Raw genomic sequence first — 26,056 nt, forward strand, 5'->3', positions numbered from 1 at the left:
TCTTTCCAGAGGGCAGGAGGCTGAACAGTTTGTGTGCAGGGTGGCTTGTGTCTTTGATGATCATCAGTGCTTTCCGGGTGAGGCGTGTGGTGTAAATGTCCTGCAGGGAGGGGAGTGGTACTCCAATGATCTTCTTCGCTGTGTTCACAACACGCTGGAGTGTCTTCCTGTTTTTCTCCGTGCAGCTTCCTCCCCACACTGTGATGCAGTTGGACACGACGCTCTCTATGGTTCCTCTGTAGAATGTTGTCATGATGGAGGGTGTAGCACTTGCCTTCTTTAGTTTGCGCAGGAAGTAGAGACGCTGATGGGCCTTCTTCGCCAGTGATGTAGTGTTGGTGGTCCAAGAGAGGTCGTCGCTGATGTGCACTCCAAGGAACTTGGTGCTGCTCACTCTCTCCACAGCATCGCCGTCGATGGTCAGTGGTGGCAGTTGTTTTTGGGCCCTTTGGAAGTTGACAACAATCTCCTTGGTCTTGTTGACATTCAGCAGGAGGTTGTTGTCTTTGCACCATCTGGCCAGCAGGTCTACTTGTGCACATGGACTTTCATGAACTATGAACAAGAACTGAGTGGCGTTACAAAACACAAGTGAAATTGCTTGGGATTCAGTCAAATGATGTGACATCACCCAAGTACAAAAGTGCATGTATTCTTGGCTTACCATAATGCATCTTTTCCTGGTTTATAACTGCTGGTGATTTCAAAATTCACAAGGGCCTGTTTCTTTCGTGTTGTGCTCAATGTTGAGGCAGGCTTTCACATTCAATTACATGGTTTTCCCTAACATTGCTGAGTGTAATCCTGTTAGTCTGTAAATTCGGTGGAGTAGCCTACTTTGACTCCGACTGGTTGAAAACAGTCTCATGGTGTCCAAGCAACAGCTAATGCTGTTTGTGTTGGATATGTTCAGTTAGTTAGGGTGCTTGAAATAACCCATTGGTATTAGATTTGGGCTCATTGTATCAAGTAATAATAGGTGAAAGAGCTGACTTGGATTTATTTAACATACAAAACACACAAACAAATATCTGAAATTAAAAATTAGATGTCATAGAGATTGAAGTTGTCATTGTCAAATCATTTATACTTTACACATGATGGTCGTTGATTTGTACAAACCCCAACTCCGATGAAGTTGGGACGTTTGGTAAACAGTGAATAAAATCAAAATGCTATCATTTTCAAAACATTCAATCTATTCATTAGATGGAGAATAGTGAAAAGACAACATATTAAGTGTTAAAACTGAGAAAAAATATTGTTTTGGGGGACATATGTACTCATTTCTAATTTGATAAATCCAACACGTCTCAAAAGAGTTGGGACGGGGACAATAAATGGCAGCAAATGTTGAGGAAGACTAAAAACAAAACAAAAGACAACACTTAACAGTTAAATACATTAACCGATGAGATGATTTTATATAAAAAACAGTGTTAATTCCTATCTTGGGCATGATTTCACCAGTTTAAATGGTGGGTGTATTCCTTGTCATGTTTTGCAATGTTTTCCTTTCTGTAGTGCTTACAGTGTGACAGGTCTTGACTAAAAACCCACCATTTTATCACCTGCTGGTCCTTATGATGGAGCCAAACTGTTAAAACATAGTAGAGAATGCAATTTGACCTTACTATGTGGCAGTAACCGAAGATCTCCCTTCAAAATATAATGCATGAGTGGCTTTTCATGCTGTTTAAAACCCATTTATACCATTCAGCACTGTATTTAACTCTACATATGAGTGAGAACATCTTAACCAATGCACTACTGCACCCGCATGCCATCATGGAGGCTGACTTTGAAGCTAGCACTAACACAAGTTGGATGGTCCATTTTTACTGTAGCACAGGATATGCAATGCTCTATTATTGTCAAAAAGAATGGACTTCTACAACTTCTGCTGACTTCTGTAAGCAAAGGACAGTTTCCCATGTCTTCTGGGTCTATTTCAAGTGAGCTCAGGTGCTTAGGAGAATGTTACACCCCTGTATCATTTTCATGCATTAAGCATTCTTAATATGGTCAATTTTCAATAGCTCTAATTCCTGGAGTGCTAGAGTGAGACTACAGCCAATATATATTTCATGATGTCATGAACCTATACAATGATTTTATTAACAAAAATATGTCTTATATACACTCAATCGTGGTAAATCAAAGGGAATTCAAAAATGTATGTAATAACTATGGTAATTATTCCCTTTGCATCTTTAATTCTGAGTGACTCAGCCTCTCTGTGATGATCTTATACCTGGACACCTATATTGTCCGTCAGTACAATTCATTTTGAAATGTTCTTCTTTGTTGTTTTATCTTATTTGGATGTTTACTAAATTTCACGGATCCCCGTCCCAACTCTTTTGAGACGTGTTGGATTTATCAAATTAGAAATGAGTACATATGTCCCCCAAAACAATATTTTTTCTCAGTTTTAACACTTAATATGTTGTCTTTTCACTATTCTCCATCTAATGAATAGATTGAATGTTTTGAAAATGATAGCATTTTGATTTTATTCACTGTTTACCAAACGTCTGTGTTCATGTCTGTGTTCATGTCAAATATCTTAGGTTTATGAACTTTTGACTGATCTCAAGTCAGTATATTGATATGAAGAATCAATACATTACAGGTTATAGGCTACCAAAGATTTTCTATGTTCTATCCCTTTCAAAAGTCTCTGATAATAGTAACCGTACAGAATGAGAGAGGCTGTGAGCTCTCCATCACCACCATGTTTTGCTTCAGCTTTGAAGCCCTGTTGCCACCATTCCTGTTTCCCAGCCGGACCACTTGTTTATGATGGAGAGGTGGCAGGGCGACGTGAGCAAATGTGTTTTTTGCCCTTTGATGCGAGCGCTTGTGTATATGTGTGTGTGTGTGTGTGTGTGTGTGTGTGTGTGTGTGTGTGTGTGTGTGTGTGTGTGTGTGTGTGTGTGTGTGTGTGTGTGTGTGTGTGTGTGTGTGATGCGAGCATGTTTGTATGTGCATGTGTGTGTGTGTGATGCGACTGTGTGTACGCAGTGTGAGTCTGTGGCTGGTGTGGTGTGGGCTGGTCTGTGCTAGTGGTGTGTGCTAAGCCCCTATAACAAGGCCTGCGTGCCGGGCTGTTAATGCTGCCGTGGCCGGAGACAAAGGAGCGGGGCTTTAGACTGGGGGCCCCAAACTGCTGACGCGCACGTTGAGCTAATGCAGTATTCTGTGCCTGGCCCTCTCTCTCTTTCTCTCTCTCTCTTTTTCTTTCTCTCTCTCTTTTTCTCTCTCTCTGAGTCTCTCTATCTATGCTCTCTCTCCCTCTCTCTCTATCAATGAGTCTGTTTCTCTTCATCCATCCCTGTCCCTATCAGCACCCCCACCAACAACAACACCTCCACCCCACCAGCCCTCTCTCTCTCCCTCCCTCTCTCTCTCTCTCCATCTGCCGGGGCCCTACACCCGAGTCACTCTGTGTCTGCCCACCTGCTAAATGGTAGCTGGTCCGCTCTACCTCGACCTCTCCTTTCCCAGAGGAGGCTGCCTCTCCCAGAGCCTGTCAATCATCTATTTATTTATTTATTTATTTTAATTTATTTCAGTATTTATTCATTTTTTTGTGGGCACCTGTTTGGACGTCTCCACCTTGCGCCTCTTCCACACGTGGTCTGAAGTTCTGCTGTCGTCCGCCAGCTGTTTCTGCTGCTGCTGCTGTTGTTATTGACGTGGTTGTCACCCTGCCCTGAGCGGAGCTGGCCTGTGCTGTGTTTTGAGTGTGTTGTTGTGTTGTATGCCCCCAACGAGTCCACGCAAGACGATGTGCGAGTGCCTACGTGGGATCTTCCGGGTCACCTGGAGTCCGTCGTCCTGTGCAGGTTGGTGGAGAATGTGAAGTGTGCACAGACATACAGTACAAGTGGGTTGTTTTGGTAAAATATGAATATGACACTACAGTCAGAACGGGCAAGTGGGCGGGGGTGGGGGGTGGGGTAGACAAAAGGGTCAGTCCTTCCTGGCCCAGCAATGGAGAGGGATGGGGGTGGGGGCAGAATTGGGTTGTTATTACATTGCACGTATTATTTTGGGGGTCCCTTTCTGATGGCTTTGTCCTTGACCCCCTGAGCCAAAGCTGTCATTAGCCCTGACTATAGGACATTATATTGTGCTTTATTTTTTCTTTTTAGTACATTGTGCTACGTTTTCTTTTTCTGTTCCTTTACTTTTACTCAGAGACTTACAAATCAGCGTGTAAAAGTCTTAAACCATTAGCTGCCGTGTAAAGAAATGTGTTGTTGAGTGGAGGCTTTTCACCTGTATCATCTGTATAATGTCTGTATAAATCATTACTGCTTTCAGTTATTTAAAGGGACACTGTGCAGGATTTTTAGTTGTTTATTTCCAGAATCCATGCTACCCTTTCACTAATGTTACCTTTTTCATGAATACTTACAACCACCATCAAATTCAAAGTATTCATTATGACTGAAATAAATGCACTTTTCATACATAAAAAGGGGGATCTTCTCCACAGTCCACCATTTTGCAAAAATGACTGTACTTGGGCCATACTAGAACATGTATTAGTTTATTACTCAGTAAACTTTTATAAAAAGATCAAATTTGGCAATAGGCAATCCAGTTTCAATGAGCAGCATAGTTGCAGTACCTTTTTTGACCATTTCCTGCACAGTGTACCTTTAAAAACAAATGTACTCCTATATCAAAACAAAGCAATCCCTTTCCCATGACTTTTGGATAAAGAAACTACAAAGTATGTGTCGAAAACCCTTTCAGGGTTTATTTTTGGAATAGAACTGAACATAGTCAATCTGTAACTTGTTGACAGATGTGAGGCCTGACAATTATATCTAACTAGAGCTGTGTGTGTGTGTGTGTGTGTGTGTGTGTGTGTGTGTGTGTGTGTGTGTGTGTGTGTGTGTGTGTGTGTGTGTGTGTGTGTGTGTGTGTGTGTGTGTGTGTGTGTGTGTGTGTGTGTGTGTGTGCGCGCGCGCACACGTGCATGCGTGTGTCTGTCTGTCCATCTGTCTGTCTGTCTGTCTGTCTGTCTACATGTCTAATCTCTGCCGATGTTATTCTTGCTTTTGACATCCACTATTGCAGTATACTGTATGTAGTGTATGTACAGTGACATCATGTTGTGTTAGGGGGTGTGTGATGGTCCTGTGAGTACTTGACACCTCTTAGCGGTTTCCTCGCTCCATAGCCCCACCCTGCATAGCCTCCTCCGTCACATCCCACCCCTGCGATGAATCTTTCCTCAAACCCCTGTACGGGTGGATGAGAGAGAGAGAGAGAGAGAGAGCAATGGGATGGGAGGTGCTCTCTCTCTCTCTCTCTCTCTCTCTCTCTCTCTCTCTCTCTCTCTCTCTCTCTCTCTCTCTCTCTCTCTCACCAATCTTTTTCTCTCTTCACATTTATTTCAATGTGTCACATTACATCCATTGTTTTTTTTTTTGCCAAATTCCTCCAAGTCTTTGCTTCTTTTATCTCTCACCTCTTTCCTCTCTCCTTTTTCGCTCACTCTCTTCTTAGTGTGTCTTGGCCTGTCCTGTCTGCTGTTTTTGGCTATAAATACACACACTGGGCAGAGAGGGAGGAAAGGAGGGAGGGAGGGAGGGAGGGAGGAGGGAAGTGGATGGGAGGTAGGCTGGGCTGGGCTGGGCCGGTGGCATTGTGTGAGTTGACAGTGTGGATGTATTGCTCTCTCTCTTCGATAATATGGATGCTGGTGGTGGTGGTGTTATCTGCTGGCTGCACTTTAGTTTATCTTGTCCTTTTCCTTCCCAGAGTGCTAAGTTCAATGACTGGGGAGGGGCACATCTGTGGGGGGAATGGGACACCCAGCTTCCTCACTCTACCTGCTCTATTAACCCCTTATCGCCCCTTAGAGCCTCTGGTATAACCTTATTGTCACCAAAATGGTGGTAATGATTATCAAGTCTTAATCGGTTACTTGAGACTCTCTTACATGGTCATAGTTGTTATGATGTGGTTGAGTTTTTTCGGCAAAGAGATGAGTGAATAGGCCCGTCGACGAGCCCATGTGCAGTAAGAGGCTACGGAAGAGGAAGAAAAACATCTATCTTTAACTGTGCATGGTTTTTCTGGAGTAGGCCTACTTCCATTGTCTATATAGCCTTTTCATGCAGTTGGGTTCGCTGGCAATCTGACTCACTGTTTAGCTGAAAAAGCTCAACTACATGATAACAGCATTACCATGACCTATCCATAAAGTGTTACGAAAAAAGATTAAGTATTGGACATAACCATTTTACTAACAACAAGCTTAACAGAGGCTCTGTATGAAAGGGTTGACTGGTCTATTATGCCTTAGTTGATATGTCTTGCTTGATTTCTATTTTCTTTGTGTATTGTAGGGAGTATGGATAAAACATAGCATGTATGTCATCTGAACGATCTAATTTGTTAACTTGCGTTACAAGCTGAGAGAAATGGAGCAGTTTGATGTAGATGCACTGTACCGTACATGCACAGACATTGGTGTGTATGAGGCCTTGTATGGAGGAGCAATTGAAGAGTTCAGACGCAAAACCCCCTAAGTGCCTTTTCAGAAATTAATCTTAATTCATTTTTATTTAATACAAAGCTATCAAAATTGCATATTTTTACATTTTATTTATGTAATATAACTATTTATATGTATTATCAAGTACATGAATGTAAACCATTCCAACAACCGGGTTCTCTAAAAATATAGAAGTGCAGGTCTTCAGAAATGGAGTTAGAGGGTTTTGCATCTGAACTCTTCAATTGGTGACCGTTGATCACTCTCAAAATGGCTGTTGGATTTCAATAGTATTTGTAATGCTGGTATCGCCAGTGATCTGTTACCACAATGTTTGGGTTTACTATATGAAACTGATGTAACAGAGTGAAAAGAACACGTTTAGGGCTGTAACAAGACATTCAACTCATGACGGGGTTCGTATCATGATTGTTGATGTATGGTTCGATATGACTCTGAACTTTGAAAGGGCTGTTCACGATACTGCCTTCTTGCATGATACAGTATCACAACTCTGTGTATCGTGATTTCTCCATTTGATACAATGGCATTACAGCCCTAGTCACCTCACTGCAGTATTGATAACAGACGCGTTGCCAAGGCTGCAAATCATTCTAGTTGCTTCCATCCTTTCCTCCAGCCTCTGTCCTGCGGATTTCATGACTTGACATAATCAGCTATTGCAAAAGAATAATTTTGAGAAATCATTCTGCAATCAGGATGTTTCATGGAGGGAAAAATGCCCTGAGCTGCTTGACAGCAGGGAAACATTGTTGATTTCTCCATAAAGGAGGGGCATGTGGTCAGAGGATGGAGGAAAGAACAGTAAGAAGTAGAATGATTTTCAGCCGACATGAGATAAAATCCGGGCTATTTGCGAAAACAGTAGCAAAGGTCAAAGGTGTCTCAAGGCACAAACAAACCCCTCCCTTGCTCTCACATGCTGCACACTGTCACATCTCTACATCTAAGGAGCCCAACCCAAAACCAGCATTCATGCTCTGCCCTTCCCTGACCTGGTCTGCCCAGCTCCGGTTCAGTTTCCTGGCCTCTTTATCTGCTGAGGAGGTGGGTGGGGTCGGTGGGGGTTTGGAGTTAGGGGGCCGGGTAATGATGAGAGGCTGGTTCTTGCTGTCGGGAGACCCAAACGTTTGCCAAGTCAACCAGCAATAACGCCCCATACCTGACGCCTCATTCTCTGCACGCACACACACACCCTCAATAACACCCACCCCAGCCCAACGCTGTATCCCAATGTAACCTCGCCCCTCTCGCCAAAATCGCCCCACCACACTGTTGGACAAGCCATCCAGCAATGCCACCCCATACGGTATGCACGGCCCCAACAACCAGGGAAGCTGACAGCAGAGGGGACAAATGAGTCAGTTGTCCTGGGCCCATGGAGAAAGGGGCCTCAAAACTGGGTTCAGAACTGGTTTCAGATGACTCTTGCCCGGGCCCAGCCAAAGCTGTCAGCGTCCCTGCCAACAACACCACCCTCCTCCCACCCCTCAACCCCCCCCACCTGCATCACCACACCACACCACAGCCCTAACCCAATGTAACCTCACCCGGTCCTGGGCACAAGCAAACCTGCCCCACCCCAGCCCACCTCTGGATAGATCGCTGACTTTCTAGGACGGCTTCCAAGCCGACTTTCTACCCCTTTCCCAGCTAAATCCCCACCACTGTTTTGTGCAGATGGGCAACTATGCAACGCTGCCATAAGCAACTATGCAAACACCTGGCGTTCGCAGTGTGGTGGGCGGACGGGCGGACATGCCAGCCTGGCTGGGACAGATCAGGCATTCCATTTCGAGCACAGCACTGTGGTGGCGTCGGTGGCGGCGGCGACTATCGTCGGGCATCGGAGAGAGTTGGCACTGGGACAGCCTCACTACCACCTGATGCACACGTACACACACTCAGATGCGCGCACGCACACACACACAAACACAGACATAGGAACACACACAGACATAGTAGGAACATAGCACTAGCACCTGAGTTGGAAATGAAAGATCTTTTTTGCATGCACTCAATCACACACACGCACACACCCAAACAAACACACACACTGGCACTGACAATGGTGCAGGAGACTGATGGACACAAGCATGCACGCACCCACGCACACACACACACACACACACACACAAGCTGTCCTCTGCGGCCAGGGGGAGACAGACAACCGGCACGTTGGCCCTCACCCCGACAGCTTCAGGTTTCCAGTTTCATTTGAACTCTCTCTCTCTCTCTCTCTCTCTCTCTCTCTCTCTCTCTCTCTCTGTCTCTCTCTCTCTCTCTCACATTCTCACTCACAAATACACACACACATTGAGTCACATTCTTGCACACTTTCATGCACACACACAAAAACATATTCACTTAAAAACACATTGAGGCATACGTACAGTCACCAACCTCAGACACATTATATACATATACAGTATGTGCTTATACACATTGTGTACTTACGCACACACGGCACGCACACACACACACACACACACACACACACACACACACACACACACACACGACACACACACACACACACACACACACACACACAAGAACACGTGCTACTGGATCCTGTGTATGAGGCAATGTGATCAGACTCTGATTGTACAGGAATGAAGATGACAGAGGTTAACACACGCACGCACACACACACACACACACACACACATACACACACACACACACACACACACACGCACGCACACACACACAAACACACACACACATACACACACACACACGTGTGAAGCTCAAAACAACAGCTGCTGGTGTTGCCAGGAGTGTCTCATGATTTTTTTCCCTCCAAAAATAACGCTGCACAGCGCTATGCAGCTATTTGTAATTTTTGGCCTCTTTGAGCTATAAATAGACAGCGAGTGAGGCATCTGTCCAGTGTGCAGAGCGTGTGTGTGTGTGTGTGTGTGTGTGTGTGTGTGTGTGTGTGTGTGTGTGTGTGTGTGTGTGTGTGTGTGTGTGTGTGTGTGTGTGTGTGTGTGTGTGTGTGTGTGTGTGTGTGTGTGTGTGTGTGTTTGTGCGCGTGTGTGTGTGTGTGTGTGTGTGTGGGAGCGTGCGCGCATGCATGTGTGGGAGAGTGGGTGAGTGGGTGAGAGAAGCTGATAGGCGTAGGCGTTTCAGTGTTGTACATTTTGTCATTTCTTGTTAGCATCTGGGTGCCACTGCGCTATTACCCTGGGAAAGGTTAGGATATTATAGGATTATCATTTGTTGTGTCTATGTGCACTATGTGCAAGTTATTTGTGCACATTGTTTGATCCTGTCCTGTCTTCTTTAACGTAATTCCAATTACTTTGTATGTCTAGTAAAGGGCATCGTGTGTGTGTGTGTGTGTGTGTGTGTGTGTGTGTGTGTGTGTGTGTGTGTGTGTGTGTGTGTGTGTGTGTGTGTGTGTGTGTGTGTCTGTGTGTGTGTCTGTGTGTGTGTGTGTCTGTGTCTGTGTCTGTGTCTCTGTGTGTGTGTTAGTGTAATGGACGGCGTAGAAATATCGCAACACAAAAGCAGACATTATTTTTTGGAGATCCAATTAGGCTATTAGGCCTGTGCAATATTTCTCTTGTTGATTTGGAACATTCTCCTCATGGATGAAAATAATGAAAGAAAAAGCACAAAGTGGGCTTTGTCATGACAACTTCTCAGAGTGAATGTTGAAGATTGTGCACATCCCAGGGAAAGGTGCAGGACAAAAGCTGACTGTAGTTTTAGAGTGAGGAGTCGGCACACTTAAAATCCTTTTTTCTTTGATTTTCTGTTCCATGGCAGGATAGGATGATGTTTTGACAGTTGTCATCACATTCTCAATCAAAAGAATCTCATGAAAACAACAGTCAAAACATTATCTTATCCTGAAATGGAATTTTAAAAAAAAGAAAAGAAAAAAAAGATTTAAAGTGTGCGGACTGCTCACTCTAAAATTGATCAGAGTGAGAATTGCAAAGTGTAGTGAGAGAGTGTGAACGGCCAAAATGAGTGAGTCTCCCTCCCAAAGAGTGAGACATGAGAGCACTGAACAGTGGAAGGATACTACAGTGCAGGGTCACATCTTGGTGATGCAGAGCAGGGCCACACCTTGGACACTTACAGCATTGTTTTTGTTTTGGTTTGTTAGAGCATGTGTGAGAGTGAAGGAGAGGGAAAGTGTATGTATGTGTGTTTATGTGTGTATGAGTGAGTGAGTGCATGGATGCGTGTGTGTGTGCGTGTGTGCGTGTGTGCGTGTGTGCGTGTGTGCGTGTGTGCGTGCGTGCGTGCGTCTGTCTGTCTGTCTGTATGTTTGTCTGTATGTGTCATGTCCTCCCTCTCTCTAAAACCCTCACACATGAAGTCAGAAGACCCATGAGCAGCACACATCCAGTCAAAGCCCACCCATCCCACTTCATCACTACCCCCCTCACCCTCACCCACCACTCCCTCCCTTGGCTTTTACCCAAAGCACCCACCCCACCTCCTTTACTCCTCCACTGTAGCCCCTCCCCTCCACTCTCCATACATGGGGCATCCCCTCACAGCTCCACCAATCGTCGGCCTGACCGCCGCCCCCTTGAGGACAGATGGGTGGTCATGGGCCTTGTTTAGGTGTCCCGCCCCACTAGGTCTACCCAGTCTGGAGGTTGGTTAGTCTGTCCGTCCGCACTGACTGTTGCACTGGGGGGGAGAGAGGAGTAACGCACGCGGGGCAAAGCGAGCATAGCCTACAAGACAGGGGGTTGCTGAACCAGAGGAGACTCCTTATCACAGACTAATAAAAAAGAGGAAAGAGAAGAGAAGAGAAGACAGAGAGAGGAGATCTGTGAGGAGGAACTGAGCCTAAGACAGGTGAGTGCTGTGTGTGTGTGTGTGTGTGTGCGTGAGTGTGTGTGTGTGTGTGCGCGTGTGTGTGTGTGTGTGTGCGTGTGTGTGTGTGTGTGTGTGTGTGTGTGTGTGTGTGCGCGTGTGCGCATGCGTGTGTGTGTGCGTGCGCGCTTGTTGATTGTAGAGTGGAGTGGCATTACATGGACAGGACCAACAGGGGTGATAGTAGACACAGGCACAGTGGGCACCCTCAGGAGCACCCACCTGTTAATGTGAACTGAGGCTGTTTAATGTGCGTGTTGCTTTGCAGACTGTCAGGGCACTGATTTTTTTTCCGAGTTATGGACTTGTGAACTTATTTTTCCAAGTTATGGATTTTTTCTAAGTTCTTCTAGAACTTTACTGGAACACTCTACAGCTCTCAGAGAACTCTGTGTTAAAAATCCCGCAAAGTCCTTGTGACATCATAATGAGAACTCAACATGTTGGCAAAATTCTAATCACATATTTGTGATGGTACTCCTGAAAAGGCCGGAACAGCATTATGCGTGATTGATATCGTTAACACATGTAGCATTCTGAAACAAACAAACAGATCAAGTTACACACGCCTCGAGTTCGATCGCTACCCGAGACTTTTACCCGATACTTGCTATTGCTTCTCAAGAAAGTAGGATGTTCGCTTTCATACTTTTCTGGCTGGCGGTCATTTCTCACCTTGTGAAATTCAATCCCATCACCTTTGCTAACTGCATCAAGTAATCCGTTTAGGCGTGCTAAGATCTCTTGCCAGGTTTTTCGAAGGAGTGCTCACAACAGACTCTAATGTGTTGGTACTTTCGCAATTCAGTCATCATGGTTCAGAACACTTTTATCAATCCTCCGGGCAGGATTGTCCGAGGGTGTTTGAGCAGGCACTTGTACGAGAATAGAAAACGAAAACAAATAACACAGGAAAGCCCTGTTAGTGCCTCGCATGAGGTCATATGTCAAAATGTGGCTCTGTGTTTTGAGAGAGAGAGAGAGAGAAAGATCCCCATGCATACTGAAGCGGTCATACAGTACATACATAGATAAATACATACATACTCGTACATGAGGGCAGGCTCCCCGATGGGAAACCAGAGAGGAGAGGGGTGTGTAGGGTGTGCGTGCACGCCGGTGTGTGTGTGTGTGTGTGTGTGTGTGTGTGTGTGTGTGTGTGTGTGTGTGTGTGTGTGTGTGTGTGTGTGTGTGTGTGTGTGTGTGTGTGTGTGTGTGTGTGTGTGTGTGTGCGTGCATGCTCACGCTTGTGTGAGAGTGTGTGTGTGTATGCCTGTGTAAGTGTGTGTGTGTGTGTACTTGTGCACGCACATACACACGCATGTGTTTATTTCCAACACCCAGCATTTATTTTACACAACAGCTGTTGGCTATGGGTCATGGGATCTGGCTACCTAATGCTGTGCAGTGCAGAGCGAACTCCACAGCTTCATACCTCCATACCTCAGCCCACGTTTGTAGGCTGTAGTGCACCAAAGAGCAGAAATGAACAGAGAGAGAGAGAGAGAGAGAGAGAGAGAGAGAGAGAGAGAGAGAGAGAGAGAGAGAGAGGGAATTGTGTTGTGTATAACTAAGTGAGCCAATAAGACTGAATAAAGGGTACGTTTTAGCCACTTTGCACAGATGACTATGGCAATAGGCAATACAGTATACGTATGTATAAGAGGCTGTGGCCATATATAAGATGAAGTCAATTCACTGTGTGTGTGTGTGTGTGTGTGTGTGTGTGTGTGTGTGTGTGTGTGTGTGTGTGTGTGTGTGTGTGTGTCTCTCTGTGTGTGTCTCTCTGTGTGTGTGCGTGTGCGTGTCTGTGTCTGTGTCTGTGTCTGTGTCTGTGTGTGTGTGTGTGTGTGTGTGTGTGTGTGTGTGTGTGTGTGTGTGTGTGTGTGTGTGTGTGTGTGTGTGTGTGTGTGTGTGTGTGTGTGTGTGTGTGTGTCTGTGCGTGTGTGCGAACGCGTGTGCGTGTCAACCTCTTCAAAGATCACTTACTGATACAGTCCACCATACCTTACCCTTCATATGTCTGCTGTCCTGGTAGCTGCATGTTGGTGCATACATACTTACTGGAAAGTTCAAGTGTCTACAAATATACTGTATGTGTAAAGAGTATAGTACAGATATTGACCAGTTGTTATGTCTGACTCTGCACTGATGTGAGTCCACCTTTCCACAGTATATACCCTGTCTGCCATATGCCTGCCACTGCAGGGCAACTGGCTAAGAGCATTAGCTGGATGTCGGTACACACTAGGCTACTGGAATGGAATTTTAATAAAATGAAAAGCAAGAAAGCTGTTGCCCTTAAAAATATTATATACAATTTAATATAACAGACCTTACATATATGTAGAAATGAAACTACTGTCCTAGTCTTTAAATCTCTGTGGTAGATGTGTCTTTTTTTTGTTTTTTGTTTTGTTTGTTTTTGTTTGTTCATTGTTTTATGTTTCTCTTTCTACAATGATACCCATACTTGTAATGTAGAGAGAATTGAGAATTGTAATGTAATGAGAATTAATTGCAATTAAAAAAAAATAAAAAATAAAAAAAACTAGGCTACTGGAAAGTTCAGATGTTTGTTGGTGCTGAGGCCGCATTTAGAGTGGCATGTACAGAATCTTTAAAATGTGTAGAGTGGGCCATGGCTAGAGCAGAGTTTTCAAACTGGGGGCCGGGGACCCCTTTGGCCTCCAGGAGGTGCTAGGTGGGGGTGGGGGATGGCAGAAAAAGTATAGTGCAGCTAAAAAAAAAATCAGCTGAATAATGTAAAACAAAATAAAACAAAAACAAACTAAATAGTATTCCTATTCCTATTGATATTATTTTATATCCTAGTGGGACACTGCCTCACAGGCCCCAGTACACTAAGCTTGTGAAAGGGGGTACACAGAAAAAAACAGTGTGGCACGACCCATGTAAGGGGACCCTTGGCTGGAATCTACCGGTATATGGGGAGCCTTGTCATGGTTAAGTTAGGGAACCCCTGGGCTAGAGCACGAATGGTTTATGGTCGGTGATCACACCCTCACACATTAGCTCTACCAGTAATGCATCCTAAATGACTCGTGTGGGACAGCTGATGGGATAGAGAGACCAGATGTTTGTTGCATTTATGACAAATGACATCACTGTTCGTGTAGGGGTGAAGCTAGAAGTTCATTTGCACACAAAAAAACACCTGGGCAGAATTTCGAAACTGAATTGAAGTTGAAGTTTTTGCTTTTGGATGTGAATCTTTTTTAGAGGTTACCAGCAGGATTTAGAATTACAGTATGGCTTGCAATTTTGCACTTACAGTCTTAGCTTGTTGGAGAGCAGGGGTAAACAGAACACAAATAGTAGACATAAACACTGGTGGTATTCACGTACACCATGGTACACCTTGTTTTTGGTCATTTTAATGCATCAAAAAAGGATACCAAGTCTGCGGCACATTTCCTCTGACACTTTATGTGTTTATTTTTGTTTTATTGGGGTTTTGGCTTGGGATTTCCTCAACCTCATACAAAATCACATGTTGTCCATGATGCTCCTCAACTTTTTATATTGCCGGACGTCCTGATGTAGTACAGCGTGTATAACATTCAATGCTTGTGACCTATCAGATGTCCTGGATGAGTCTAGGCGTGCAGTTATCTGTTTAGCAAGAGATGTGGCTTTGTTCCCGTTTAATTCCAGTCATATAACTATGTATCACATAACTTTGTGTGGGTGTGTGTGTAGGGGGTATTTTTGCTTGTGTCCCCATGCTTGATTATTTCTGCTTCTGTGTGTGTGTGTGTGTGTGTGTGTGTGTGTGTGTGTGTGTGTGTGTGTGTGTGTGTGTGTGTGTGTGTGTGTGTGTGTGTGTGTGCGTGCGTGCGTGCGTGCGTGCGTGCGTGCGTGCGTGCGTGCGTGCGTGTGTGTGTGTGTGTGTGTGTGTGTGTGTGTGTGTGGTGGTGTGTGTGCATGCGTGCTTGCATATGCGTCCTTGCGTGCCTGTGTGTGTGTGTGTGTGTGATCCCCGTGCCCCCATTCCTCCTGAGTCTTAGTCATCAGACACGTTAACGTTAACGGGATACCATAACTCCAGGGCAGGAGTGACTGCGAGCACGGAGTGGGAGGGTGCTAGGAGAAGGGAGACCTTTAGGGGGGTGGGGATGGGGATGGGGGTGGTAGTAGTGAGTGGGGAAACCTTGAGCCCAAGTCAGAGGAGTGGAGTAGTGGAGGATGGAGGAGCAGGAGCTAAGAGACATCTGGCGGTGGTAGTAGCATGTTGGAGAGTGGAGGGGGTTCAGTGGAATAACAAATTTAATAACTATGTAATATTATGTACTAGTGTTGTACTTAGATCATGAATTTAGTTTTACTTTACACACCGCTGGTAAGGACTGAGGAGTGGGTATGGTATGGGGGAGGTGGAGGGTTAGCGGTGCTGGTGAGGAACGTGGAGACTGGGAGTGTCTCAGAATGAACAAGAGGAGTGAGAAGACTTTTAGGGGATAAGGCGAAACCTAAAGGGACTAATGTCAGGGAATGGGGATGAGGACGGACAGTGTCATAGTGTCACAAGGTGTCACAGTGGCGAATGTTGGGGACTGTCACCGTGAGCGGAGCGGGAAGGGAAGGGAAGGGCAGTGGTGATGAGCATGAGTGTGAGTGCGTCTAAGCGGGAACAGAAGTAGAGGAAGGAGAATGGGTATGGTACGGGTACGCGATTAGAGTGGAGTGGGCGGGGAGGAGGTGGCAGGCAGTCAGGGTGTCCTGAAGCTTGAGAACGGGCCAGCAGCAGCCCCTGTCCTGTCGGTGCACTATACATAGCCAGTGATGCCATTGAAGAATGCCTCCTAGTGGACCCCTCGCCACCTAACCCAACCCACACCCCAATCCGGTCCCGCCTGCTCCTCACTCCCTCAGTGCCCAAATAGCTCTGCCTCTTAGTGCCATATGCTCGTACTTGGATTTCAGTTCGATGTCAACACAACAGAATAGTTACTACGGCAGTAGGTCTTGCACAAAGGCACATGGTGTTCACGATTACATGTGATATCATTTGGCATTACCTGGATTCATTTTGTTCATGAAAATGTAGTTGATTTTCAACAGAATTAGGTTGTTTATTTCTGGGACATGTTTTTGCCAAACTTTCAAGAAACAGTGACTTTTGAGTGGCGCATGATACATCAGCTCTCTCTCTCCCATGCTGGGCAACGAGTAAAAGCATGTCACCTTTCAACTTTTTCAACAATTCATTTTGTTTAAGGACTCACAGTGCACGTATTCAAAGGCACGTGCACAGGGAGTCGATAATGGTTGTGCGTTGTTGTTGCCATAGCAGATATTTATTTGGATGGGAAAATATCCATTTCCTGTTTATCTTAAAGACATTTCCTGATGGACTGTCGACACCCATGGGAGGGGCAGGAGTCTTCCAAAGTGTACTTGTTGTAGGAGGGAGAGCGAGAGAGAGAGAGAGAGAGAGAGAGAGAGAGAGAGAGAGAGAGAGAGAGAGAGAGAGAGAGAGAGATGGCGAGAAAGATGGAGAGAGGGGGAGAGAGAAAGGAGAGACAGAGACAAAGATCAAGACTGTACAACAGAGGGAATAAGAGAGCAAATGACAGAGTAGGAGAGAGAGAGAGAGAGAGAGAGAGAGAGAGAGAGAGAGAGAGAGAGAGAGAGAGAGAGAGAGAGAGAGAGAGAGAGAGAGAGAGAGAGAGAGAGAGAGAGAGAGCAATTTGGGGAAATTGGAGGGGCCCATAGCAGTTGCCCGCCTTTGCCTCTAGTGTATAACCGGCCCTGCAGGTAGTGAGACAGGGGAAGTAGTAGGACACCCATGCGGCTGCATTCTCAGGCATCTGGCAGTCCACATGGTATCAGTCCACTGTAGGCTCCTCTCTATGGAGGGCTATGGGGAGTGCTGCTCTGAGCGTCCTGCGGTGTCTACACCGTAACCTCTACCATGCGGAGACCACTTGACCCCAGTCGAGTCTTTACTATCCTCACTCCAGGCAGACCTCACCAGGATTTACTTCCATGCATCAATAGAATGGACTAGGACTAGAACGAAACGTGACGCGACGCACAACGAAGTACCGCACCTCCTGCTTGTTCTGGGTTCAAAATGAACAATCCTGGTAAAGTGATGTATGTATTATTATAATTCTATATTTCTCTTATGTCCTTCCTTCATATCTGCTGTGCCTCTTAATGGTATGATGATGTTAGACTTGATGATTGGGAGGCTATACATTTTTTTCATTTTTTGTTTCTCAAAAATGTTATTTTATTCTTAGATGTTATTGTGATGTGTCTGACATGCCATTCTTGTACATGGCTGAATCTGTACAGACATCGAATGTACTCTTTTGTTGTAGAGAGAGTAGTGTAGCCTATTCTTTAATGATTGTCATGCCTCCATGCAGTGTGCCATCCACGCATGGGGCACGTGCTATAGGCTAACACTGGTGACTTGTGAAGGCCAGTCAGCTTATGGATGATGTGAGGTCCCATCCAAGTCCCTTCTCCTGGGGAATGCCAGCTATTCTGAGGCCATCTTTCCCCCCATTGTGTGCAAATAAACGGAGAATTGACAAGCAGCTTTTTTAAAAAGACAAAGGAGTTGTTGTTGGGGAGTTTTGAACTGGGACATGGAAACGTAAGGCACTCTGGAGGTTTAAGGACCTCTTCTGAGTCTGTGCAAGGAAGTTTGCGTGAGGCAGCATGGCTATGTTGTGGAATTGTTTTGATTTGTTCTGAGGGCATATGAAAAAAGCAACATGGTGGAGTTTGTCCTTATCAAGAATTAATCGTCAGCCATTTTCTATACTCTATGCCAGGAATGCCAATCCTGCCAGATGTCAATCCTGGATTCAGAAAGTAAAAAGTGATGCCACATTTTCCCTCTAACACGGTTGTCTTAACTAAGTAGCTAATCTTCATTTAGAGGCTCATTATTATCCGCTGAGATCAGAGATATGACATATTCTCTGTGACCCCATTTTCCGAACAAAAGAAAGCCCACCTGGGAAACTCCCACCCCCATTGTTATTGTGACATTGCACTCCACAGCACACTGTACACAACAAAGTCGCATTTATGCCTCACCCATACAAGGGGGCGGCCCCCAATGGCGTCCCAAGGGAGCAGTGCAGCGGGACGTTTACCATGCTCAGGGTACCTCAGTCATGGAGGAGGATGGGGGAGAGCACTGGATAATTACTCCACCCAACAAACTGGCGGGGTTGGGAGTCGAACCGGCAACCTTTGGGCCACAAGTCAGACACTCTAACCGCTTACCCATGACTGATTTAGTTGCGTGGCTATTGAATGAGCACATCTTCTAGTTTATATAATATGCCTATAATATCTAGGGCTCCTCAAAACATTCCACAGACACAGTGATAAAATGTATTATACGTTTTTAAACCCCCTGAGGACAGAGCCTGTATAATAGGTTTGTGAAATGGTAATGACCAAGTCTTAATTTGTTACTAAGAGTCTCTGCAATGTCATAGAAATTATTTTTAAAACAGTGCATCAGCCAACTGGCAGGAAACAATCATCTTCATCTAATTGAATGTGGGAGAACGTCGGGAGCTGGAGTACACAAAAATGTCCATTCACATGTATGTGCTACATAAGCAAAGACAATTTAACAAATAGGCAGACTCATAACATCTGCTGGGTATGTTTTTCATTACAGAGGCATTTACTGATGTCAGAGACTATAATCATAAATGTTTTGGAGATTGCAAACAGCAACCATTACTGCTGAATAGGCCCATCATTGTTTTTATCAACATCAACATGTCTGATTTGTCTACATTGGTTTAACGTTACTGCAATGATTACAAACGATATAACACAGTTCTGTATGAACAACTTCCTTTATATTCATGGCATTTTCCCCTCCATGGAACCATAAGGAAATTTTAAAGCATCTAATAGGTCTCTTAATATCGCTCTTTCAAGAGTGCACAGATTAACAGGAAGCATGTGCTTGTTGCTGTGCATTGTGGATACCGTAGCCCTCCACCACACGCGTGCACACACTCTCTCTCTCTCACACACACACACACACACACACACACACACACACACACACACACACACACACACACACACACACACACACACACACACACACACACACACACACACACACACACACACACACACACACACACACACACCCTCTCTGTCTATCTCACCTTGTCAAAACCTGACAGGAGAACAGCTCGGAGCTTTGTCTGCCACAGTTAGTGGGCTGCCACTTCCCCTAAGGTGTGATCTTGTGACTTTATTGAATCAGCAACAATAACATTACAGCGTGCACGGGCTGTTTTCTCGCTCTCTGGGGTCTTGTACTGTGCTGGGCCAATTTACTCCCTGTGTGTGTCTCATAAGACTATCCTGCCACTCACACTAGCGACAGCAGCAGCAGTAGTAGTAGTAGTAGTCATCACACAAACTCCCTGCTGAACAGTGTCGTTAGACAACGACAGTGGAAGATGTGGTTGTACAGCCTTGTTTTTACAGCACATCACTATTGTTTCGCTATTTGCGGTTTTTGAGCTCATTTGAATGTTGCAAACATGATTTCTACTACTGTACGTGTTATATTATAGTACTCCGGGCTGTAAGAGAAAAGGAAGACTTCGTCTGTATGTCATCAACAAAGCAGTTTTTTTTCTAGTGAATAACTGCCAAAAACATTTATGGGTGTATGCGAAAACAAGAGGTGTGTTCAGGGGCTGATGTTAATTCCGTTTAGACATGGCTCCTAAATGTGCTGTCACCAGAATGGCGATGACCAGTCATAACACATTACAAAAGGCACTGAGTAATGTCATAATACCAATGTTGTACTAAGGTAGCAAAGTCTTTTCAACATATATTGCAGTGCCCCACTGGCAATAAGGTGTGCATTATGTGTAGGTACAAAAGAATTCAAAAGACTCAATACAAGAGCTCTCAGGAAAGAGCAGGACGAGGCAAAATCAGTGATTCTATAACATCAAAATATTTTCTGTTCCTACGTGCATGCATGAATGAAATGGGGTCGGTTTCAGTGTTTTGTCAAGAGGCTAATGGTCCTTAGCGAGGGCCTGCCTGGAGAAAAGCCACGGGCCAAAAATAGCCAAGACTTGAGCCACGCATTCCTCCATAGGACTTAGGCCAGATAGGGCTCCCCAGAGAAATTACACAGCATGCGTTGGAGCTGTGTACACACACAAACACACACACACGCACACACATATCCGCATAAACACACATACGCATAGTATAGACATGCACACATATTCATACATGCACATAAACATACACACACACACACACACTAGACATGCAGACGTGCAAGCACAAACTCACTCACACACTAGAGAGTAGAGTATGTGTGTGTGCGTATCTCTCTCTGTCTCTTACTCTCTCTTTAATTTCTATTTGTCTGCACATGTGTTGTTTTGCTTCAGTTATCTAATCTCATTCAGTAAAAAATGTAATTCTGGCAAAGGGACAACATTATAGCGATATCTGGACTTCGTAATACAAATGACCTCATCTGTGACACATCCCAGCAATGAAACAGTCTCGTGAAACAGTCTCGTGTAACAGCGAGGTCCACACAACACTTCAGTCCACCACCATTAGCCAAGTAAACAAATCCGCCTAGCGGCAGAAAATATTTTTTTGCATGGCAAGTTGGTCTAGCACTATTGGAGATACTCCAAAAGGACACAAAACCCGTCCTTCAATCACAATAGTCAATGGCAGTCATGGGTAAGCGGTGAGGGCGTCAGACTTGTAGCCCAAAGTTTGCAGTTTCGACTCCTGACCCGCCAGGTTGGTGGGGGGAGTAGGCCTAATTAACCAGTGCTCTCCCCCATCCTTCTTCGTGACCGAGGTACCCTGAGCATGGTACCATTCCGCCGCACTGCTTCCTTTCAGGCGCCGTTGGGGGCTTCCCCCTTGCATGGGTGAGGCATAAATGAAATTTCGTTGTGTGCACTGTGCAGTGTGCAATGTGAGTTGGAGTTTCCCAGTTGGGCTTTCACTTTCACTTCACAACACTATTAAAGAAGCTTTTTCTCAAATTGATTGGGAGTTGGGGAGGGTTAGTTTGAGACACGCAGAATGACACTGCACTGGTCATTGCAAGCAGTGGTAGGACATTAGACTAGAGGTGACACTGCCCCCTTTTACACACACACACACACACACACACACACACACACACACACACACACACACACACACACACACACACACACACACACACACACACACACACACACACACACACACGCACGCACACACTCAAACATGCACACGTACACACACACGCATATATAATTTAGATTTTTTTTTTAGAAAACTATTGTAGGGGGTGCTGTGGCGCAGCGTCTAGTTAACACACCTTATCATATGCGGGCGACCCGGGTTTGAGTCGGGCCTGGGTCATGTCCTAACCCTACCCCGTCTCTCTCTCTCCCACTAACTTCCTGTCATCTCTTCAGCTGTCCTATCTGAATAAAGGCTAAAAAAAACTATTATTACACTGTATTTTTTAAGGCCCACTTGGAATACCTTCTCGACCCCCAGCAAGAGAATCACTGCTTTTCATGTTCTAGTCTGGCTTGCCTGGCTATGGAGATGTACAGTGACTTTGGAAAATAGAATTGGTGTCTGACCTCAGAACAGACCAGCAGTCACTCACTGAGTGGAGAGAAAAAAATGTCGAAACGTTCAGCTAACATGACCTGAATGAGTGAATGAGTGAATGAATGAGTGTCTACACAGACATTTTGCAATACAATTTCTATGTAGGACAGGACAACTGACTGCTAATTACTAAATACTAATTAAGGTGTTCCCCGTAGGGTTACTGTGTAGAACAGGGCGAAAACGAACGTCCACCTGGGAAACTCCAACTCCCATTGTGAATGTGACACAGCACTCCACAAGCACACAATGGAATTGCATTTATGCCTCACCCGTGCAAGGGGGCAGCCTCCAATGGTGGCCCAAGGGAGCAATGCGGCGGGTACCATGCTCAGGGTACCAGAATCATCTAGGAGGATGGGGAAGAGCACTGGCGGGTTGGGAGTTGAACCGGCAACCTTGGGATACAAGTCTGACGCCCTTACCCATGACTGCCTGCTACCCATGACTGTATCCTCTATTCTAGATTAGTATTTCTCGGTGGGGGCTCTCTACAGTTGAGGACCACTGATGTAGATTATGCTTGACTTCTAGTCACTCAGTTGACAAGAGAATATGCCTTCGAGCTCCAACACAGCAAAGCACTTGTTTACAACATCGATAGACTAACATGATCTGGATGAATGTTCTTCATCTTCAATCTTTTTTAATACAATTTCTATAGAAGAGTGCTACCGCTTAAGAGTGTTCCCCACATGGTTACTGTGTGTCACTCAGTTGAGAGACAAAATGTCTTCATTTGACTCGTGCAACAACATGAGCTGAATGAATGAATGAGAATCGTCACACGCATTTTGCAATCCAATTTCTACATTGGACAGGACAGGTGGGTCAAAGTCAAAGGCAAAGTCAAAGTGAATTTTATTATCCGAGAAGGCAAATTCAATTGGTCAAGGTGCGACCAAGACTTAACCCCTTTGAGCAGAGCCTATGTTTATAACCTGTCACCAAAATTGTAATGGCCATGTCTTGATCTGTTAAGGCTCTCGGTAATGTCATAGCAATGTTGTTATAATGTAGTTGAGAATTTTCAGCAAATAATGAATGGGCCAGCTGCCGTTGACCCCATCTACACAAAGGGGCTACGACAAGGTAGACTACAATTCAAAACAGATCAATAAACAAATAAATAAATAAAAGACAGATAAATACACAAAGACAGATAAATGCATAAACGCACTCCCATGCCTCTCTGGTTCTTTTCCACACGGCGAGGCTGGGGGTGCTGAGTGCTGTGGCTTAATTACTGTGCTCCCCATAGGGTTGCTGTGTAGGTCAGAGGTCAGCCTGTAACCTGTGCGTATGGCCCTGCATGCCAGTGGAGCACAAAGCCTCTGCAGCAGTAGCAGCAGCCGCTAGCTAGCGGCAGCGGCAGGCCTAGCTATCTTTGTGCTGGAATCTGCCGGCTTGTATTACATTGGCATTACTGGCATTGCGTAATACCGCACTTTCACATGCCACAGGAGCACTTTAGGAGCGGCGTCGCCTTACACTTGTTTATTGGCGTCAAATTTACTCCATTTCAGATTCAGATAAGGTTTGGCAATAAGGGATTCCTGGGTGTGAAAGTATTTGATCTGTGCTGGTTGGTTTACTGATAAAAGAAGGTACCTGTAATATAGGGTGTAGTGTATATGGGTGAACCAGTTCAGGCTCCTACAGATCTGATACTGGAGATTAGTGTGCAACATATCTGTATCCTGGACCAGGCAAGGCAACAATGATTCATTTGTATAGCACATTTTATAGTGCAGACAGCACAATGTGCTTCACAAAGAAATGTTAAAATCAAAGACCAAATGTAGAAAAATAGAGCTAATAGACAATCAAGCTGATTGATCCATATTTTAAAAAACCTCCACCTTACACTTGTTTATTGGCATCAGATTTACTCCATTTCAGATAAGGTTTGGCAATAAGGGATTCCTGGGTGCACAAGTATTGATCTGTGTTAAAGATCTCTGATAAAAGAGGGTATTTGGTGTAGCAGTTCAGCAGTTCAGGCTCTTGCAGACCTGAAACTAGGTGTTTGTGTGCTGCATACTCTATGTATCCTTGTGTTTCTCAATGAGGGGGTCTACAGCCCCCAGAAGGCGTTCAGAGGGATTCAGTTGAGAGGGTGTTGCTCTCTTGCAATTGGGGGGGGCATTAGTCCATTTTATTTTTTAAGGGAGGCGTTGGCAGGGTTATAATGAGGTCAAGGGGGTGTTGGAAGGCTTATGATGAGGTTAAGGGGGCATTTGTTCTACTGGACATAGGAAAAATAGAAATAAATAAAAAATAAGTGAATAAATGAATAAACAGGTAAAAGTTCAGATGACTGTTTATCTTTCAAGGGAATGTAATTTACATGCACAACAATAACAGGATTTTGCAAACGGCCTGTGCCAGTTTGTTGAAATTTTTCATTTATGTTTTTTATTCATTGATTTATTGCAGCACCCCAGTATATATTTCCCTTTGGTCGGATTGATACACCTAAACTCCTTTATGTAACTAACAACCTGGGACACCTATTTTAATAATTATACCTGTGCTGGATGAGGTAACAGCTATCTGCTAAAAGGGTGCTCCAGGTAGATACTTGACTCCGAGTACGTACATACATATTCATGCCTTTTAAGACCAAACTGGCACGACTGCTGATTAAAACTAACAAATGATTGCCAAAAGCATTTCTAATTTCAGCACTTTTTTTGTTTATCTCAAGTTCATTAATTACACAGCACTACATGGTCCCTGCCAAAATACACTCTGGTATTGAATGACTGCCAAAAGGCTTTCATCTGACTTCATTAAGCTTTTCACCAGATGAAGACTGGATCGAGTTTCTCAGTCAACTAACATGATAACTAATGATGGCGCATGGTAGCGAAGTGACTGATAAAGATAGCAAGAAAATCCAACTGCCGTACTTATATAGTTAGCCCACTGTGTTTTGGTCGGAGAACTTAGAACAATTTACCGGATGAAAGTCTTAAGACAGAAGCAGTGTAGCCTCAATACATAGCTGGTAAATGATCCACATTTGAACTATACCTATTCACATGCCAGTTTGAGGTGTACTTGTGTTTGAGTTTGTACTTGTGTACTTGAGGTGAGCTTGTTCTGATATACTGTAGATCGGGGGGGGGGTGATGAAACAGCCTCAAGGGCCGCAAACGGCCTTCGAGACATAGGTTCCCCACCCCTGCTGTAGATAGATAATTATACTTTCTAAATCCCAAGCAGGGAACCCAAACTGGAGATATGCTGGGTCATACTATATGTAGCCACTGGGTTGTTCTCAAATCCATGCTTTTGCACTGGAAGGTTTAAAGCAACACTATTTTTTTACACTACATACCAGTAGTGGAATTTGTCTCTCATTCCCACAGCCACCTGCTCCTCCAATAGTGCTCAGTGCAGTTACACCTAGTGGAGAGCAGCAAAGCCCATTCAGATGGGCCTTTTCACAGATTCAACAGAAGCGTCGCTAAACCTATTTTACAGGGGCACACGCCTGGGTATTGATATGTTGTGCCCCGGTATGAGTTTCACAAAAAAACAACAACCTTACTACCTTGGAATTTAGCTCAAGTTTAGCATACGGAGTAATCTACAGAATGTGCCCAAAATAGTGTCCATGCACTATTTGCAATAATATAATTAATTTACAAGCTTTTTAAAATAAATATCTCTCGGTGCCCTACTGTGCCCCTGTATAGCATTGGGTCAACTGACGCCCCTGCGAATCAATGAACCAACAAACAACCTTGGAGATGACTATTGGTAACATCCATTGTTTTAAGGCTGGAAAAAATATCCTGAATGTTGTCTCAAGCGAGACAGAGAGCACGGCCAGCGGCCCTTTCAGTCGTATGTGCTTGCAGTTGTGGGTCAGGGAGGAGGGCTATATAAAAACCCACAGGTTCAGCTATGAGGAGCATGCCACCTAGCAACACTCAGCATGCCACCCAT

General features: G+C 44.8%; 1 protein-coding gene across 3 annotated transcripts in view; it reads left to right on the plus strand.

Annotated features, from left to right (window-relative positions):
• The first annotated feature begins 17,040 nt into the window (after positions 1 to 17,040).
• Positions 17,041 to 26,056, plus strand: part of prx (periaxin) — a 32,866-nt gene continuing 23,850 nt past the window's right edge. For 2 of the 3 annotated variants that reach the window (XM_063204919.1, XM_063204920.1), the window contains exon 1: positions 17,046 to 17,508. In XM_063204919.1, the coding sequence (XP_063060989.1) occupies positions 17,496 to 17,508 (13 nt within the window). In that variant the 5' untranslated portion in view covers positions 17,046 to 17,495. Of the gene's footprint in view, positions 17,509 to 26,056 lie in introns of all 3 variants that reach the window. The other variant, XM_063204923.1, reaches the window with a different exon arrangement.

The sequence above is a fragment of the Engraulis encrasicolus genome, chromosome 8 (assembly GCF_034702125.1).
Source record: "Engraulis encrasicolus isolate BLACKSEA-1 chromosome 8, IST_EnEncr_1.0, whole genome shotgun sequence".
Taxonomy (NCBI): Eukaryota; Metazoa; Chordata; class Actinopteri; order Clupeiformes; family Engraulidae; genus Engraulis; species Engraulis encrasicolus.